The sequence below is a fragment of the Musa acuminata genome, chromosome BXJ3-1, assembly GCF_036884655.1.
Source record: "Musa acuminata AAA Group cultivar baxijiao chromosome BXJ3-1, Cavendish_Baxijiao_AAA, whole genome shotgun sequence".
In the NCBI taxonomy this organism is placed as follows: domain Eukaryota; kingdom Viridiplantae; phylum Streptophyta; class Magnoliopsida; order Zingiberales; family Musaceae; genus Musa; species Musa acuminata.
Window position 1 is genome coordinate 43,770,681 of NC_088349.1, and position 17,229 is coordinate 43,787,909.

The 17,229-nt window shown below is 37.8% G+C and overlaps 1 protein-coding gene across 13 annotated transcripts in view; it reads left to right on the forward strand.

Moving 5' to 3' along the window:
• The first annotated feature begins 219 nt into the window (after positions 1-219).
• The window catches only part of LOC135629625 (alpha-N-acetylglucosaminidase-like), an 81,564-nt gene continuing 64,554 nt past the window's right edge, over positions 220-17,229 (forward strand). For 8 of the 13 annotated variants that reach the window (XM_065137277.1, XM_065137284.1, XM_065137285.1 and 5 more), the window contains exons 1-4: positions 220-538; positions 2,922-2,998; positions 3,903-4,114; positions 5,934-6,055. In XM_065137277.1, coding sequence (XP_064993349.1) covers positions 4,097-4,114; positions 5,934-6,055 — 140 coding nt within the window. In that variant the 5' untranslated portion in view covers positions 220-538; positions 2,922-2,998; positions 3,903-4,096. Of the gene's footprint in view, positions 539-625; positions 654-1,094; positions 1,285-2,921; positions 2,999-3,902; positions 4,115-5,933; positions 6,056-17,229 lie in introns of all 13 variants that reach the window. The other 5 variants (XM_065137278.1, XM_065137281.1, XM_065137282.1 and 2 more) reach the window with 5 other exon arrangements.

A 17,229-nucleotide genomic window follows, 5' to 3' on the forward strand; every position in this document is an offset into this window, starting at 1 on the left:
TAAATGTAGAGGATGATACAAAAATCCCGAAAACCCTTGCCGGCCTGCGCTGTTCTCTTCTCCTGGCTTATGTAAGCACCGCGTCATCCTACATCCGTATCTAGTGTGAGCCGGGATACCAAAGGACACCTTCCGATTGGTTGTTTTGTGTGGGTCCAACAAAGAGAGTTATGAGGACCTTTCTGGTAGCGCATTCTCTCGTGCGTGGTGAATGGGACGGGACACAGGTGACACACCCCTTCCCCACTCACCCACTTAAAAATGCTCCGACCGGCCGGCCATTCCCATGGCTTCTCCTCGCCCGCTACCCGGAATCCGTCCCCTCTTCGCTCTCTTCCTCTCTCTTCTCTTTCTCGTTTTCCTCCTCCCATGGGCGGCCGGCTCTTCTCCGCTGGAGTCATCCCACCTTTATCGAGTCCTGCACATCCAAGAACGGGAGCGCTTACCGCCCGCCGTCCAGGTGGCCGCCGCCCGTGGCCTTCTCTCCCGCCTCCTCCCATTCCACGTTTCCAGCTTCGAATTCGAGATCGTTTCCAAGGTCGGCAAGTTCTTGATAATGTCTCTTACTAAGACAGACGATCAAAAAATATGAATACGTAGAATTTATTTCCTAAACTTGTTGCAGGACTACGCGTTTCTACATTTCTTGAAAGGTTTGTGTTGAATCGAGGCTTTATGGGTTTGATTCTTGATGTGCTAGATCGTTGGTTCTTGGATTTCTTTAGGAGGGTTAAATTATCTGGTTTCTGCTGAATTGGTTTCCTTCTTCGTCCATTTCCCCGAGTCTTGGGTTCCTTCCTCTCTCTCTTGTCTTTCTCCTAGGCCTCGTCGCATGGACGAATGGCTCTTCTCCGCTGGAGTCCTCCAATCTATATAGAGTCTTGTCGACATCCAAGAACGGAGGCCCTCGCCGCCGTCATCCAGGTGGCCGCCGCCCCTGGCCTCCTCGCCCGCCTCCTCCTTTTTCACGTTTCCAACTTCGAGTTTGAGATGGTTTCCAAGGTCGCCGACGTCTTTATTGCTAATTTCTCTTACCTTAGACAGACGATCAAATAATATGATTCTGTAGAATTTATTGCCCAAACTTGTTATAGGACTACGCGGTTCTGCATTTCTTGAAAGGTTTCTGCTGAATTGGGCTTTTATGGATTTGATTCTTGATGTGCTCTAGTGTGCTAGACCGTTGGTTCTTGGATTACTTTAGGAGAGTTGAATTACCTGAATCTTCAAAGGAGGAAAAAATTGACAAGTGGAAGTATTGGCATCATTGTATAGAGGATCATGGTATGTTATTCAAGAAATTCTTGCATTTCCATGCACTTTGGCAACATCTTCCACATTCAAACATGTACAGAAAATTATTACAAATGTTTGACCACCTTGCTTATTTGCCACTTCTTGTTAAGGGTGGATTACAGGCAGGAATTTGTATCAACTGTTGATCTCCTGTGTAATAATAGTAACTAGTGGCTACATAGTATCTAACAGTGACACTTCTGAATATTACAGTGGATTCAGTTAATAGTTAGATTACTTGGAAGCAAGAATGATGTAGGTCATGTAGCACAATTGTTTGTGTCTACAAGGAAAATTCTATGCATCAGTTTAGAACCTGATGACTGTTGATCATTTTAGTTTTCGTGATTAACATTAGGATGCATTAACATTTTCCAAGAACTAATTGCAATTAACAGAAAATAATTGCAAAGAACATAACTGAAGCTGCTGGATTATTTCCAAGAACTCTCAGGAACCATTTTTGGTAAGTGCAGAGTCGTTCTTATGATGAACTAAGTAATACATCTAAAATCGACCAACACTATATTGTGTTAAATTGAAAATTTGGACTAGCGACAAGATAGACTGATCAATGAAGCAGCAAATGGTATAGATGCATGAAGAACAAAACAAGCCATTGTCTCATCGAAACATCTGAGAATGCAAAATCTAGGACAGATAATGTGCAGATAACCTGAAAAATTCAGGACTCAGTTCGAAGGTTAAATCGACTCTAGCATCAAGGTCATAAAGACAAAAATTAGAAGGATAGAGATTTAAGTAACTGTTGTATATGGTTGGGTTATTTTGGTGCTTAGGTCCTCAAATATTCTTTTAGTAATTGATGAGGAACTTTGTTATTTCAAGTGGATGTAGCTATCATGACCTCGTTGATGCAATTGGAAGAAATGGAAAATTAGTAGCAAATGGTCATATCGAAAAACAATTTTGTTGATGTTAAAGTGCTACTGTTAACTTAATTAAAGGAGTCTACAAGTTAGTAAATATTTTGTGGAGAAAAGCAAAAAAGAAAATTGTTCAATATCCATAAGGGAATTGATTTATAGGAGGTTTTTCAGCAAGATACAAAGGACTGGCTTTTGGCTGATAATTAAATTGGATCTGCACTCTTCATTAGTGTATTTTACTAACTCCTTCGTGATTAGACTATATTAAAAGATCTAACATTTTCTGATGTGTCATGGACAATTGAATCTTGCTAATACTCAATGATTATTCCTTTTAAGTGTTCTGCAAACTCATTTATCTTTAGAAAGAAAATTGGGACATGGGTAAGGGAACTTAACATGTGTAACAAGTTCAAGTAGTTAATTCATGTTTAATATATTCTATTCAGTAATAGGTTCAAACAAGTATAAAAACTTTTGCTAGATGAAGGCGAATATAATATCCAATAGAGATACGTGGCAGATGAATACTTGAAATTTTAGATCGTTTAGTTGCATCTATTTGTTGATTGGAGTATTGTGTCAATCCTCTTTCAAAGTTCTATATTAATCAAGATATCTTTTGTATCTATATGATTGTAGTAATTGTCAACATCCAGATCATTTAAATGTTCAATTTTTTCATCACTGTATTCTCTGCTAAGTGGATAACACTTCACTGGACTTATTTTTAAGGAAACATGTGGTGGAGTAGCATGCTTCATTATTAGCAACCATCCATCATTAAGTACAAAAGGATTCCCAGAAATACTGTAAGTACCATTAATTGTTTTTCATATTTATATTGATTCATTCTTTTGTTCATTGATGGTATAGGTTGGTGATTTTGTAAATTGAAGATTAAAATGCTTATTTGCTTTGTTCTTTTATCAGATTGAACTTCACTGACAAAATATAGAAAAATCCATGAAGAGTATGGTCCTCAATGAAATTGCTAAAGTATAAGATTAGTAAAACAAGGCTAGATTGGTAATATTGTTAATTGGTTACTACATTATTGTTTTGGTCTTCCTCATAAGATGTATGATGGCAACCTCCTTATTTTTGATGGATGCTAATTTTTACTACATTATTATTTTGTTTTTCCTCATAAGATGTGGGAGGGTGACCTTCTTATTCTTGTTGAATGCTAATTTGGCACCAAGTCATCAACCAGGGTGAATAAGTTGGGAGTCAAATTACTTAAATGTAGCTTGGTTGTGTTGGATACAGTATGCAGAGGCATTCTTTTGTACTTTGTTGACATTTTTTATTCATTGGGTAAAGATGGAAGGGAGCTTGATTCTTCTATATCTGATTGGTTTTACTTACTGCTTTCCTTGGTCGATGCTGAAAATCCATCTAGTTGGCTTTCTTTCTTCCTTCTAATGGTTCTGTTTGTTAGACTGTGTCCATCAAGATATTGTGTGGGACAACATCTGGATGTCTTGGCCAATAAATTTGTTTCTAATTTATGGAACTCCTTTCCATCAAGATTTATGGATATCGGAATTTTGGTACAGAATTATGCTACTATAAGTTTTTGTATATGGTTTTTCATTTTTTTTTAATTAGTGAAATATGAAAGTATTTAAAAAATACTTCAGATGCTTATCCTGTAATTGTGCCTCCTGGTTTGTGTTCCAATATTGAAATACTCTGTCAATGTTTTAACAGAATCCAAGGGACAAGTGGTGTGGAACTTTCTGCTGGTCTCCATTGGTACTTAAAACACTGGTGTCTGATACACATATCTTGGGAGAAGACCGGTGGTCTACAGTTGTCATCTCTACCAAAAGTGGGCTCCCTTCCGCATGTTCCTTCGGCTGGTATTTTGGTACAAAGACCTGTTCCGTTGAGTTACTACCAGAATGCTGTTACATCCAGTTGTAAGTTACTTTATTATTTATTTTTTAAGTTGATTTGGCGCTCAATAGCCCCCTTAGTTTGGTCTAGAAGTCTATTAATGTGAGACAGAAGTATCTAATTTCATCTTGATAGCTATTATTTGAAATTCACTTTCTAGTTTTTATATTACTTAAAAGCTACACATAAAGTTGAAACGAGTTTAATCTAGTCTGAAAATCCAAGAAACCAACTTTTGGCATGTGTATGTATGAGAGCTAGCATAAGGACATTTTTTCTTTTAGTTTCGTAAATTTTAGTGAATACTACTACAAATTATTTGAGCATCTTATGTACTTCGGTACATTATTTATCCTCAAAAGAAGAGAAATAAATGGATAGTTTCACTGTTTTTGAACAACATAGCTATTAGTTAAAATAAAATACGAAAGCTGGAACAAAGAGGTAAAATTAACGTGATTATAACCTCCATGAAGTTCCATTCTTTATACCATTCACTTCAGAGCATATAATGGAGGTTCACATTTAAAAATGAAATATATTTTTTTGTTTGATTTTTTTGGATTAAATTTGCTGAACTGAGTGCTAATTTGCTCCACTTTCGGCTTTATACATGGTTGCTTGTCACCATCTATAAGCATATCAGACTCCATAATTTGTTATAATCTAGCCTCATGATATTTGTGCTTTCTATATGTTTCTAACTGAAATTTGGATGGGCCAGAAAATGTTTGTACTAGATGTGGATTCAGCACCTACATAGGTGCAGATGTTACATGTACAATCATGGTGGTTGCCTCCAAGTTCTAACTAACATTTTACAATCATAGAAGTTAAACCTACTGAAACATGTGCTAAGAGATAGTAAATCTGTTAGAATGTCATAGTCCTTAAGTCCATCTAGGTCAATTAGCTATTTTTAGTGATTACATTCTCTAGAATGTTTCTTCATTATGCATCTAGTAAAAAATTGTTTCGCAAAAGAAATGAGGATATGTTTAATAAATCATTAATTTCATGAATAGATTTCTCTCCACTATTAGTTGGGCAGCAGGAAGCGACATTTTCCAAGAATGGCAAGTTTGAGCCATTTGATTTATAGTCATTTCAGTGTCTTTGGACCATGGAGAGTCATCATCTGTTGTATGCTTAAACTCATCTAAAATATATAGTCAGTTACCATGACATATGTTTGTTGCCATTTAGTTCCATTGCTGGTGACCTCTTGACTGCTGACTACCTGGTTATTGACCCCTCCAGCAACTACCTACCAAGTTGTCGGTCATCAACAAATAACTATCCATAACTGTTCGGCCATCAACACGTTGTTAGATCAGTGTTGTCAATCCATTTAAATTGTCAGTTAACTTTTTTTAATGCAAATGGTTCAATTTACTTTAAACACTGAATTCTGTCATATAACAACAAGTTCAATTAGTTTATGGTTATATTTTGTAAATGCTTTCACTTCTCCAGCACTTCCATGGTGCATTGAATGTGTGTGCATGGTGCATTTTAACTGACACATTGCGTGAGCTTTTTACTACTTTGCGCTGCCCTTGTACTCGTTTTACATAATGTTGGCATGCCCTCGTGCTAATATTTGTCCATGATGGTAACATTCTAGTGTGAGTTTGTGTTGCTTGTACTTGCGACCCTTGATTTTGCTAGAACCTTTACGGTGTTTGGATAAATTGGCTAAGATATTGATGCATAGTTTATGATGTGAAATGCCAGCCCTTGGAACTGCCTCGGGTGGCATTCTAGGGGATGACACCCCAGTTGTATGCTATTTATATTTGTTTCTTCCATGTTGTGAACTTTGTTTTTTATTGTGTTAAGATTCATATGCATGGTGGAGTTGGGAAAGATGGGAGAAGGAAATTGATTGGATGGTTCTCCAAGGGGTCAACTTACCACTTGCTTTCAATGGGCAAGAAGCCATTTGGCAGAAAGTTTTTGAGGTACAATACTTTTCTTTTTCTTCTATCAGTGTCCTTTGCTATTAGTTTGTCAAGGTATAATACCTCAATATATGTAACTTTTTTATCAAACATAGAGCAACAAATGATGTTTTGCCTGGACTGGTATGTACATAACAGTCCTGGTGTGTGAACCAGTATGTGGACTGCCCCCGTTTTGGACAGTTCAACCTGCCCATATAAAATGTAAAAAATATGTTTACACCTTTGCCCTAATCGTGCACGTCATGACCTTGTACATTGTTGCTCTGCACCACCTTTGCCCTAATCGCATCTCAATCACACAGGATACATCATGTGATGTCGCCACTCACCATCTCTGCGCACAGCCACCTAGCGCATACACCTCTTCTCCTCTTCCTCCACTGCCTCCTTTTCTTCCTTCCTTTACTGTGCCTTCGCCTTCTCCTTCATCTTCACTCATACATACCAGTGTACTGGTACCGATCGGTCCAGGTCTGGCTAGGGAATAATATGCATCCAGTATGCACTAGATGACAATCCTTTTTATATAGTTTGAGATGTTAGTTCCTTACGGATGTAACTTTGCATGCTGCTTTTTTGTACAAGACAATATTTTGCTTCTCATCCCTGTACCATAATTTTTAGCTCTCTCATCAGTCCATTGACCATTCAAGACTCTACTAACCATGGTTTGCCGTACCGAACTATACCGCCCGGTACGGGCGGTACGTACCGGTCCGACATGCTTTCGGTACGCGGACCGCATCTTACCGGTCCGACACTGTAGCAGTACTGTAGCTCGGCACGCCTGAATATACCGCTCGGTACACCTGGGTGTACCGCTCGGTATACCGTACCGTACCGGTACCGAGCCCAGGTCGAAACTCCGGTACGGTACGGTATTGCGAACCTTGCTACTAACAATAGGTCAACTATAGAGTACAACTCACAATGAGGAGGTTCCTTTGGTGATTTGACAGTATTTGATACTGGCCGTCAATCTAATGTCAATACCCTGGAGCAAGGTTTTAAATACCGGTTCGTACCGACGTATTGAGCTCCGCTCGGTACAGCACGTACCGTTGGTATGCCAGGGTATACCGATGGTACATCCAAAAACTTAAAAATACCTACACTTACCATGCCTCAGCAATGGTCGAAATCTGGGGCGGTATTGGTCAGTACGCCTCGGTACCAGTCTGTCATGGGCAAAACTGTAAACATGGCTTTTAATGTAATGCTTATGTATGTCCGTGTATTTTGGTTTGTTCATGCGTTGCACAACATGTAGAGGGACAGTCGAAGGCTTAACAACCCCATTTTAGTTGAGTTTGGTGGCCGTTTTAGGCTTGTAAATAAAGGTTGTGTCATGTGGACACTTGTGAGAGATATTTGGTCTATAGTGGACCATTTTGGATCCTTTGTTGTGCGACCGTTCAGAGCTTGTAAAGTCTGTTTGTAATTTGCATTGGCTATGCAAGTGTTTTTCGAAATGTTTGCTTGTGGATCCCGAGTGAGGCGCTTTCTCTAACCCGTTTTCTCTTTTGTAGGTCTTAAGGGACCATTAGATGTTTCGGAGAGACTGACCTTTGCGGATGGACACGCAACGGTGCCGCACGACTTAGGCAAAACCAGCTAAATCCATGACAGATGGTATCAGAGCTGGACAAGCACTCATAGAAACACTTGACATGCAAACGTGGGGGACTTAGCGGGACTGCATTGAGGGCAGCCCGCACGCGCGACCGTTTAGGGGAAAGCGGGCATGGAGATGTAGGAAAAAGGAGTCGCTAAGAGGAGCGGGCATCTGAGATTGGCATTCAGAGGAATGACCAACCCTTCGCGCAAGAGGCATCACGAGGATAAGCAAGTTGGGAAGAATACGTAGCGGTTATAAAGTTTACGCAGAGTCGAGGTTCGATCAGTTTTTTGTGCACCGTCTCGAATATTTGAAATATTGACCATTCCAAACATATTAGCTCTAGGGAAGTTGTTTAAGCTGGGTTTTGCCAAAAGACGTGACGGTAATCAAGTTTGCAAAGAGTGAAGGTTCGATCGGTTTTTTGTGCTCCCTCTCAAAAATTTAAAATATTGACAATTCCCAATATATTTGTCTTCGGGAAGTCGTATATGCTGGGCTTCGTAAGAAAACGTGGCAGTCATAAATTTTGTGCAAAGTCAAGGTGTGATAGGTTCTTTGTGCACCATCTCAAAAATTCAAAAAATTGATCATTCCCAAAATATTTACCCTAGGGAAGTCCTATGAGAATGGTTTCACAGAAAAACATGACGGTCATAAAGATTGCGCAAAGTCAAGGTTCAATCGGTTTTTTATGCACCGTTTACAAATTTTATTGACCATTCCCAACATATTTGCCTTAGGGAAGTTGTATAAGCCTGGTTTTGCAAAAAAAATATGACGGTTATAAAGTTTGCTTAAAGTTGAGGTTCGAATTTTTTTTTTGCACCATCTCGAAAAGTCAAAATATTGACCATTCCCGACATATTAACCCATGAAAATTTGTACGAGCCAAGTAGGTAGCCCTAGGGAGAAGCAACCATCGCCCCTGCCACAAGTCACCCTCGCACTCGCCATTGAGGGCACGGGAGTGCGTGCTGCCCGTGAGGTGCCCTTACACTCAGTCGCTTCTTGTCGCCTATCGCAAGGGTCGCTTCCCTACCTCTTCTCTAGCCGAGAACTATCAATCATTGGGATATTAGCCCTAGGGAAAGTTGTAAAAGTCTGGATTAAAAAAAAATATATTACGGTCATAAAGTTTTTGCAAAGTCGAAGTTTGATTAGTTTTTTGTGCATCATCTCGAAAATTTAAAATACAGACCATTCCCAACACATTTTCCCAAGGGAAGTTGTTAAGCTTAGTTTCACGAAAAATAATGACGGTCATAAAGATTGCCCGAAGCTGAGAATCGATTGTCTTTTGTGGACCCTCTAAAAAATTTACAATATTGACAATTCCCCTTTTATTAGCTTTCGGGAAGTTGTTTAAGCTTAGTTTTGCTCTTGTTCAATCAAACTTCTATTGGGCCTAAGATGTTTAGAGATGTGGAGAGACATGTATAGCAATGTCGAGTGTGTCATTTGGCAAAAACAAGAAGTTGTATAAGCTTAGTTTCGCAAGAAACATGGCTGTCATAAAGTTTGTGCAACGTCGGGATTTGATCGGTTTTTTGCACAGTCTCGAAAATTAAAAAAATTGATCATTATCAACTTATTTGCCCTAGCAAAGTTGTTTGTGCAAGGTTTCACAAAAAATAGTGTCAGTCATAAAGTTTGTGTAAAGTCATGGTTCAATTGGTTTTCTGCGCACCATCTAAAAAATTCAAAATATTGACAATTCCCAGCATATTAGCATTATGGAAGTTGTTTTAGCCTGGTTTTGCAAAAAAACATGTTAATCAAAATGTTTGCGCATAGTCCAGGTTCGGTCGGTTTTGTGAGCCGAAAAAGCTTGGTTCGAACAGTATTCTATTCACAATAAAGTAACGGTCATAAAGTTTTCGCAATGTCTTGAGATGTGGAGGGACATGTATAGCAATGCCGAGTGTGTCATTTGGCAAAAACAAGAAGTTATATAAGTATAGATTCGTAAGAAACACGGCCGTCATAAAGTTTGTGCAACGTCGGGATTCGATCGGTTTTTTGCACAGTCTCTAAAATTCAAAAAATTGATCATTATCAACTTATTTGCCCTAGCAAATTTGTTTGTGCATGGTTTCACAAAAAATAGTGTTAGTCATAAAGTTTGCGCAAAGTCATGGTTCAATTGGTTTTCTGCGCACCATCTCAAAAATTCAAAATATTGACAATTCCCAGCATATTAGCATTATGGAAGTTGTATAAGCCGGTTTTCGCAAATAAAAGTAGCGGTCATAAAGTTTGTACAAAGTCGAGGTTCCAATAGTTTTTGCGCATCGTCTTAAAAATTCAAAATATTAACCATTCCAAACATATTAGCCCTAAAGAAGTTGTAAAAGCTTGGTTTCAAAAATTCAAAATTCAAAAATAGTCCTAAATTTTGAATAAAGTCAATGTTGGATCCGTTTCCTATTCACTATTTCAAAAATTCAAAAAATTGATCATTCCAAACATATTTTGTCCATGAGATGTCGTAGGAGCATAGTTTCAGAAAAAAAATGTCATAGTTATAAAATTTTTGCAATGTCGAGGTTCGATCGATTTTTTGCGCATCGTCTCAAAAATTCAAAAAATTGATCACTCCCAACATATTTGCCCTAGGGTAGTCAGTATAAGCATAGTTTGGGAAAAAAATGTGACAGTCATAAACATTGCGAAAAATCGAAGTTCGATTGTTTTTCGCACACCATCTCGAAAATTCAAAATATTAACCATTCCAAACATATTAGCTCCAAGGATGTTGTTTAAGGTTGGTTATGCAACAAAATTTGACGGTTATAAAGTTTACGTAGAGTCGAGGTTCGATCAGTTTTTTGTGCACCATCTCGATTATTCGAAATATTGACCATTCCAAACATATTAGCTCTACGGAAGTTGTTTAAGCTGGGTTTTGCCAAAAGACGTGACGGTAATCAAGTTTGCAAAAAGTGAAGGTTCGATCGGTTTTTTATGCTCCCTCTCAAAAATTTAAAATATTGACAATTCCCAATATATTTACCTTCGGGAAGTCGTATATGCTGGGCTTCGTAAGAAAACGTGGCAGTCATAAATTTTGTGCAAAGTCAAGGTGTGATAGGTTCTTTGTGCACTATCTCAAAAATTCAAAAAATTGATCACTCCCAAAATATTTACCCTAGGGAAGTCCTATGAGAATGGTTTCACAGAAAAACATGACGGTCATAAAGATTGCGCAAAGTCTAGGTTCAATCGGTTTTTTATGCACCGTCTACTAATTTTATTGACCATTCCCAACATATTTGCCTTAGGGAAGTTGTATAAGCCTGGTTTCGCAAAAAAATATGACGGTTATAAAGTTTGCTCAAAGTTGAGGTTCGAATATTTTTTTTGCACCATCTCGAAAAGTCAAAATATTGACCATTCCTAACATATTAACCCAAGAAAATTTGTACGAGCCAAGTAGGTAGCCCTAGGGAGAAGCAACCATCGCCCCTACCACAAGTCACCCTCGCACTTGCCATTGAGGGCACGGGAGCGCGTGCTGCCCGTGAGGTGCCCTTGCCCTCAGCCGCTTCTCGCCGCCTATCGCAAGGGTCGCCTCCCTACCTCTTCTCTAGCCGAGAACTATCAATCATTGGGATATTAGCCCTAGGGAAAGTTGTAAAAGCCTGGATTAAAAAAAAATATATTACGATTATAAAGTTTTTGCAAAGTCGAAGCTCGATTGGTTTTTTGTGCATCATCTCGAAAATTTAAAATATAGACCATTCGCAACACATTTTCCCATGGGAAGTTGTTAAGCTTAGTTTCACAAAAAAAAAATGAGGGTCATAAAGATTGCCCGAAGCTGAGAATCGATTGTTTTTTGTGGACCCTCTAAAAAATTTACAATATTTACAATTCCCATTTTATTAGCTTTCGAGAAGTTGTTTAAGCTTAGTTTTTTTCTTGTTTAATCAAACTTCTATTGGGCCTAAGATGTTTAGAGATGTGGAGAGACATGTATAGTAATGCCGAGTGTGTCATTTGGCATAAACAAGAAGTTGTATAAGCTTAGTTTCGCGAGAAACATGGCCGTCATAAAGTTTGTGCAACGTTGGGATTTGATCGGTTTTTTGCACAGTCTCGAAAATTCAAAAAATTTATCATTATCAACTTATTTGCCCTAGCAAAGTTGTTTTTGCAAAGTTTCACAAAAAATAGTGTCAGTCATAAATTTTGCGCAAAGTCATGGTTCAATTGGTTTTCTGCGCACCATCTCAAAAATTCAAAATATTGAAAATTCCCAACATATTAGCATTATGGAATTTGTTTGAGCCTGGTTTTGCAAAAAAACATGTTAATCAAAAAGTTTGCGCATAGTCCAGGTTCGGACGGTTTTGTGAGCAGAAGAAACTTGGTCCGAATAGTTTTCTATTCACCATAAAGTAACGGTCATCAAGTTTTTGCAATGTCAGGAGATGTGGAGAGACATGTATAGCAATGCCGAGTGTGTCATTTGGCAAAAACAAGAACTTATATAAGCTTAGTTTCGCAAGAAACATGGCCGTCATAAAGTTTGTGGAATGTCGGGATTTGATCGGTTTTTTGCACAGTCTTGAAAATTCAAAATTTTGATCATTATCAACTTATTTGCCCTAGCAAATTTGTTTGTGCATGGTTTTCATAAAAAATAGTGTCGGTCATAAAGTTTGCGCAAAGTCAAGGTTCAATTGGTTTTCTGCGCACCATCTCAAAAATTCAAAATATTAACAATTCCCAGCATATGAGCATTATGGAAGTTGTATAAGCCAGTTTTCGCAAAAAAAAATATCGATCATAAAGTTTGTACAAAGTCGAGGTTCGAACAGTTTTTGTGCATCGTCTTGAAAATTCAAAATATTAACCATTCCAAACATATTAGCCCTAAGGAAGTTGTAAAAGCTTGGTGTGAAAAACAAACTTATAGTCATAAATTTTGAATAAAGTCAATGTTGGATCGGTTTTCTATTCACTATCTCGAAAATTAAAAAAATTGATCATTCCAAATATATTTTGTCCATGAGATGTCGTAGGAGCATAGTTTCAGAAAAAAAACGTGATAGTTATAAAGTTTTTGCAATGTCAAGGTTCGATCGATTTTTTGCGCATCATCTCAAAAATTCAAAAAATTAGTCACTCCCAACATATTTGCCCTAGGGTAGTCAGTATAAGCATAGTTTGGGAAAAAAATGTGACAGTCATAAACTTTGCGAAAAATCGAAGTTCGATTGTTTTTCGCACACCATCTCGAAAATTCAAAATATTGACCATTCCCAACATATTAGCTCCATGGATGTTGTTTAAGCTTGGTTATGAACAAAATATGACGGTTACAAAGTTTACGCAAAGTCGAGGTTCGATCAGTTTTTTGTGCACCGTCTCGAATATTCGAAATATTGACTATTCCAAACACATTAGCTCTAAGGAAGTTGTTTAAACTGGGTTTTGCCAAAAGACGTGACGGTAATCAAATTTGCAAAGAGTGAAGGTTCGATCGGTTTTTTGTGCTCCCTCTCAAAAAATTAAAATATTGACAATTCCCAAAATATTTGCCTTCGTGAAGTCGTATATGCTGGGCTTCGTAAGAAAACGTGGCAGTCATAAATTTTGTGCAAAGTCAAGGTGTGATAGGTTCTTTGTGCACCATCTCAAAAATTCAAAAAATTGATCATTCCCAAAATATTTACCCTAGGGAAGTCCTATAAGAATGGTTTCACAGAAAAACATGACGGATATAAAGATTGCGCAAAGTTAAGGTTCAATCGGTTTTTTATGCACCGTCTACAAATTTTATTGACCATTCTTAACATATTTGCCTTAGGGAAGTTGTATAAGCTTGGTTTCGCAAAAAAAATATGACGGTTATAAAGTTTGCTCAAAATTGAGGTTCGAATATTTTTTTTGCACCATCTCGTAAAGTCAAAATATTGACCATTCCCAACATATTAACCCAAGAAAATTTGTACGAGCCAAGTAGGTAGCCCTAGGGAGAAGCAACCATCGCCCCTGCCACAAGTCACCCTCGCACTCGCCTTTGAGGGCACGGGAGCGTGTGCTGCCCGTGTGGTGCCCTTGCACTCAGTCGCTTCTCGCCGCCTATCGCAAGGGTCGCCTCCCTACCTCTTCTCTAGCCAAGAACTATCAATCATTGGGATATTAGCCCTAGGGAAAGTTGTAAAAGCCTGGATTAAAAAAAATATATTACGGTTATAAAGTTTTTGCAAAGTCGAAGCTCGATTGGTTTTTTGTGCATTATCTCGAAAATTTAAAATACAAACCATTCGCAACACATTTTCCCAAGGGAAGTTGTTAAGCTTAGTTTTACAAAAAAAAATGACGGTCATAAAGATTGCCCGAAGCTGAGAATCGATTGTTTTTTGTGGACCCTCTAAAAAATTTACAATATTGACATTCCCATTTTATTAGCTTTCGGGAAGTTGTTTAAGCTTAGTTTTGCTCCTGTTCAATATTGGGCCTAAGATGTTTAGAGATGTGGAGAGACATTTATAGCAATGCCGAGTGTGTCATTTGGCAAAAACAAGAAGTTGTATAAGCTTAGTTTCGCAAGAAACATGGCCGTCATAAAGTTTGTGCAACGTGGGGATTTGATTGGTTTTTTGCATAGTCTCGAAAATTCAAAAAATTGATCATTATCAACTTATTTGCCCTAGCAAAGTTGTTTTTGCAAGGTTTCACAAAAAATAGTGTCAGTCATAAAGTTTGCGCAAAGTCATGGTTCAATTGGTTTTCTGCGCACCATCTCAAAAATTCAAAATATTTACCATTCGCAGCATATTAGAATTATGGAAGTTGTTTGAGCCTGGTTTTGCAAAAAAACATGTTAATCAAAATGTTTGCGCGTAGTCCTGGTTCGGTCGGTTTTGTGAGCAGAAAAAGCTTGTTTCGAATAGTTTTCTATTCACCATAAAGTAACGGTCATAAAGTTTACGCAATGTCTAGAGATGTGGAGAGACATGTATAGCAATGCCGAGTGTGTCATTAGGCAAAAACAAGAACTTATATAAGCTTAGTTTCGCAAGAAACATGGCCGTCATAAAGTTTGTGCAACGTCGAGATTCGATCGATTTTTTGCACAGTCTCGAAAATTCAAAAAATTGATCATTATCAACATATTTGCCCTAGCAAATTTGTTTGTGCATGGTTTCACAAAAATAGTGTCAGTCATAATGTTTGCGCAAAGTCAAGGTTCAATTGGTTTTCTACGCACCATCGCAAAAATTTAAAATATTGACAATTCCCAGCATATTAGCATTATGGAAGTTGTATTAGCCAATTTTCGCAAAAAAAATAACGGTCATAAAGTTTGTACAATGTCGAGGTTCAAATAGTTTTTGCGCATCGTCCTAAAAATTCATAATATTAACCATTCCAAACATATTAGCCCTAAGGAAGTTGTAAAAGCTTGGTTTCAAAAAGAAACTTATAGTCATAAATTTTGAATAAAGTCAATGTTGGATCGGTTTTCTATTCATTACCTCGAAAATACAAAAAATTGATCATTTCAAACATATTTTGTCAATGAGATGTCGTACGAGCATAGTTTTAGAAAAAAAACGTCATAGTTATAAAGTTTTTGTAATGTCGAGGTTCGATCGATTTTTTACGCATCGTCTCAAAAATTCAACAAATTGATCACTCCCAACATATTTGCCCTAGGGTTGTCAGTATATGCATAGTTTAGGAAAAAAATGTTACAGTCATAAACTTTGCGAAAAATCGATGTTCGATTGTTTTTCACACACCATCTCGAAAATTCAAAATATTGACCATTCCCAACATACTAGCTCCATGGATGTTGTTTAAGCTTGGTTATGCAACAAAATTCGACGGTTATAAAGTTTACGCAGAGTCGAGGTTCGATCAGTTTTTTGTGCACCATCTCGAATATTCGAAATATTGACCATTCCAAACATATTAGCTCTAGAGAAGTTGTTTAAGCTGGGTTTTGCCAAAAGACGTGACGGTAATCAAGTTTGCAAAGAGTGAAGATTCGATCGGTTTTTTGTGCTCCCTCTCAAAAATATAAAATATTAACAATTCCCAATATATTTGCCTTTGGGAAGTCGTATATGCTGGGCTTTGTAAGAAAACGTGGCAGTCATAAATTTTGTGCAAAGTCAAGGTGTGATAGGTTCTTTGTGCACCATCTCAAAAATTCAAAAAATTTATCATTCCCAACATATTTACCCTAGGGAAGTCCTATTAGAATGGTTTCACAGAAAAACGTGACGATCGCAAAGATTGCACAAAGTCAAGATTCAATAGGTTTTCTATGCACCGTCTACAAATTTTATTGACCATTCCCAACATATTTGCCTTAGGGAAGTTGTATAAGCCTGGTTTCGCAAAAAAAATATGACGGTTATAAAGTTTGGTCAAAGTTGAGGTTCGAATATTTTCTTTGCACCATCTCGAAAAGTCAAAATATTGACCATTCCCAACATATTAACCCAAGAAAATTTGTACGAGCCAAGTAGGTAGCCCTAGGGAGAAGCAACCATCGCCCTTGCCACAAGTCACCCTCGCACCCGCCAAAGATGGCGCGGGAGCGCGTGCTGCCCGTGAGGTGCCCTTGCACTCAGTCGCTTCTCGCCGCCTGTCGCAAGGGTCGCCTCCCTACCTCTTCTCTAGCCAAGAACTATCAATCATTGGGATATTAGCCCTAGGGAAAGTTGTAAAAGCCTGGATTAAAAAAAAATATTTTACGATCATAAATTTTTTGCAAAGTCGAAGCTCGATTGGTATTTTGTGCATTATCTCGAAAATTTAAAATACAGACCATTTCCAACACATTTTCCCAAGGGAAGTTGTTAAGCTTAATTTCACAAAAAAAAATGACGGTCATAAAGATTGCCCGAAGTTGAGAATCGATTGTTTTTTGTGGACCCTCTAAAAAATTTACAATATTGACAATTCCCCTTTTATTAGCTTTCGGGAAGTTGTTTAAGCTTAGTTTTGCTCTTGTTCAATCAAACTTCTATTGGGCCTAAGATTGTTAGAGATGTGGAGAGACATGTCTAGAAATGCCGAGTGTGTCATTTGGCAAAAACTAGAAGTTGTATAAGCTTAGTTTCGCAAAAAACATGGCCGTCATAAAGTTTGTGCAACGTCGTGATTTGATCGGTTTATTGCACAGTCTCGAAAATTCAAAAAATTGATCATTATCAATTTATTTGCCCTAGCAAAGTTGTTTGTGCAAGGTTTTACAAAAAATAGTGTCAATCATAAAGTTTGCGCAAAGTCATGGTTCAATTAGTTTTCTGCGCACCATCTCAAAAATTCAAAATATTGACAATTCCCAGCATATTAGGATTATGGAAGTTGTTTGAGCCTGGTTTTGCAAAAAAACATTTTAATAAAAAAGTTTGCGCATAGTCCAGGTTCGGTTGGTTTTGTGAGCAGAAAAAGCTTGGTTCAAACAGTTTTCTATTCACCATAAAGTAACAGTCATAAAGTTTTCGTAATGTTTAGCGATGTGGAGAGACATGTATAGCAATGCCGAGTGTGTCATTTGGCAAAAACAAGAAGTTATATA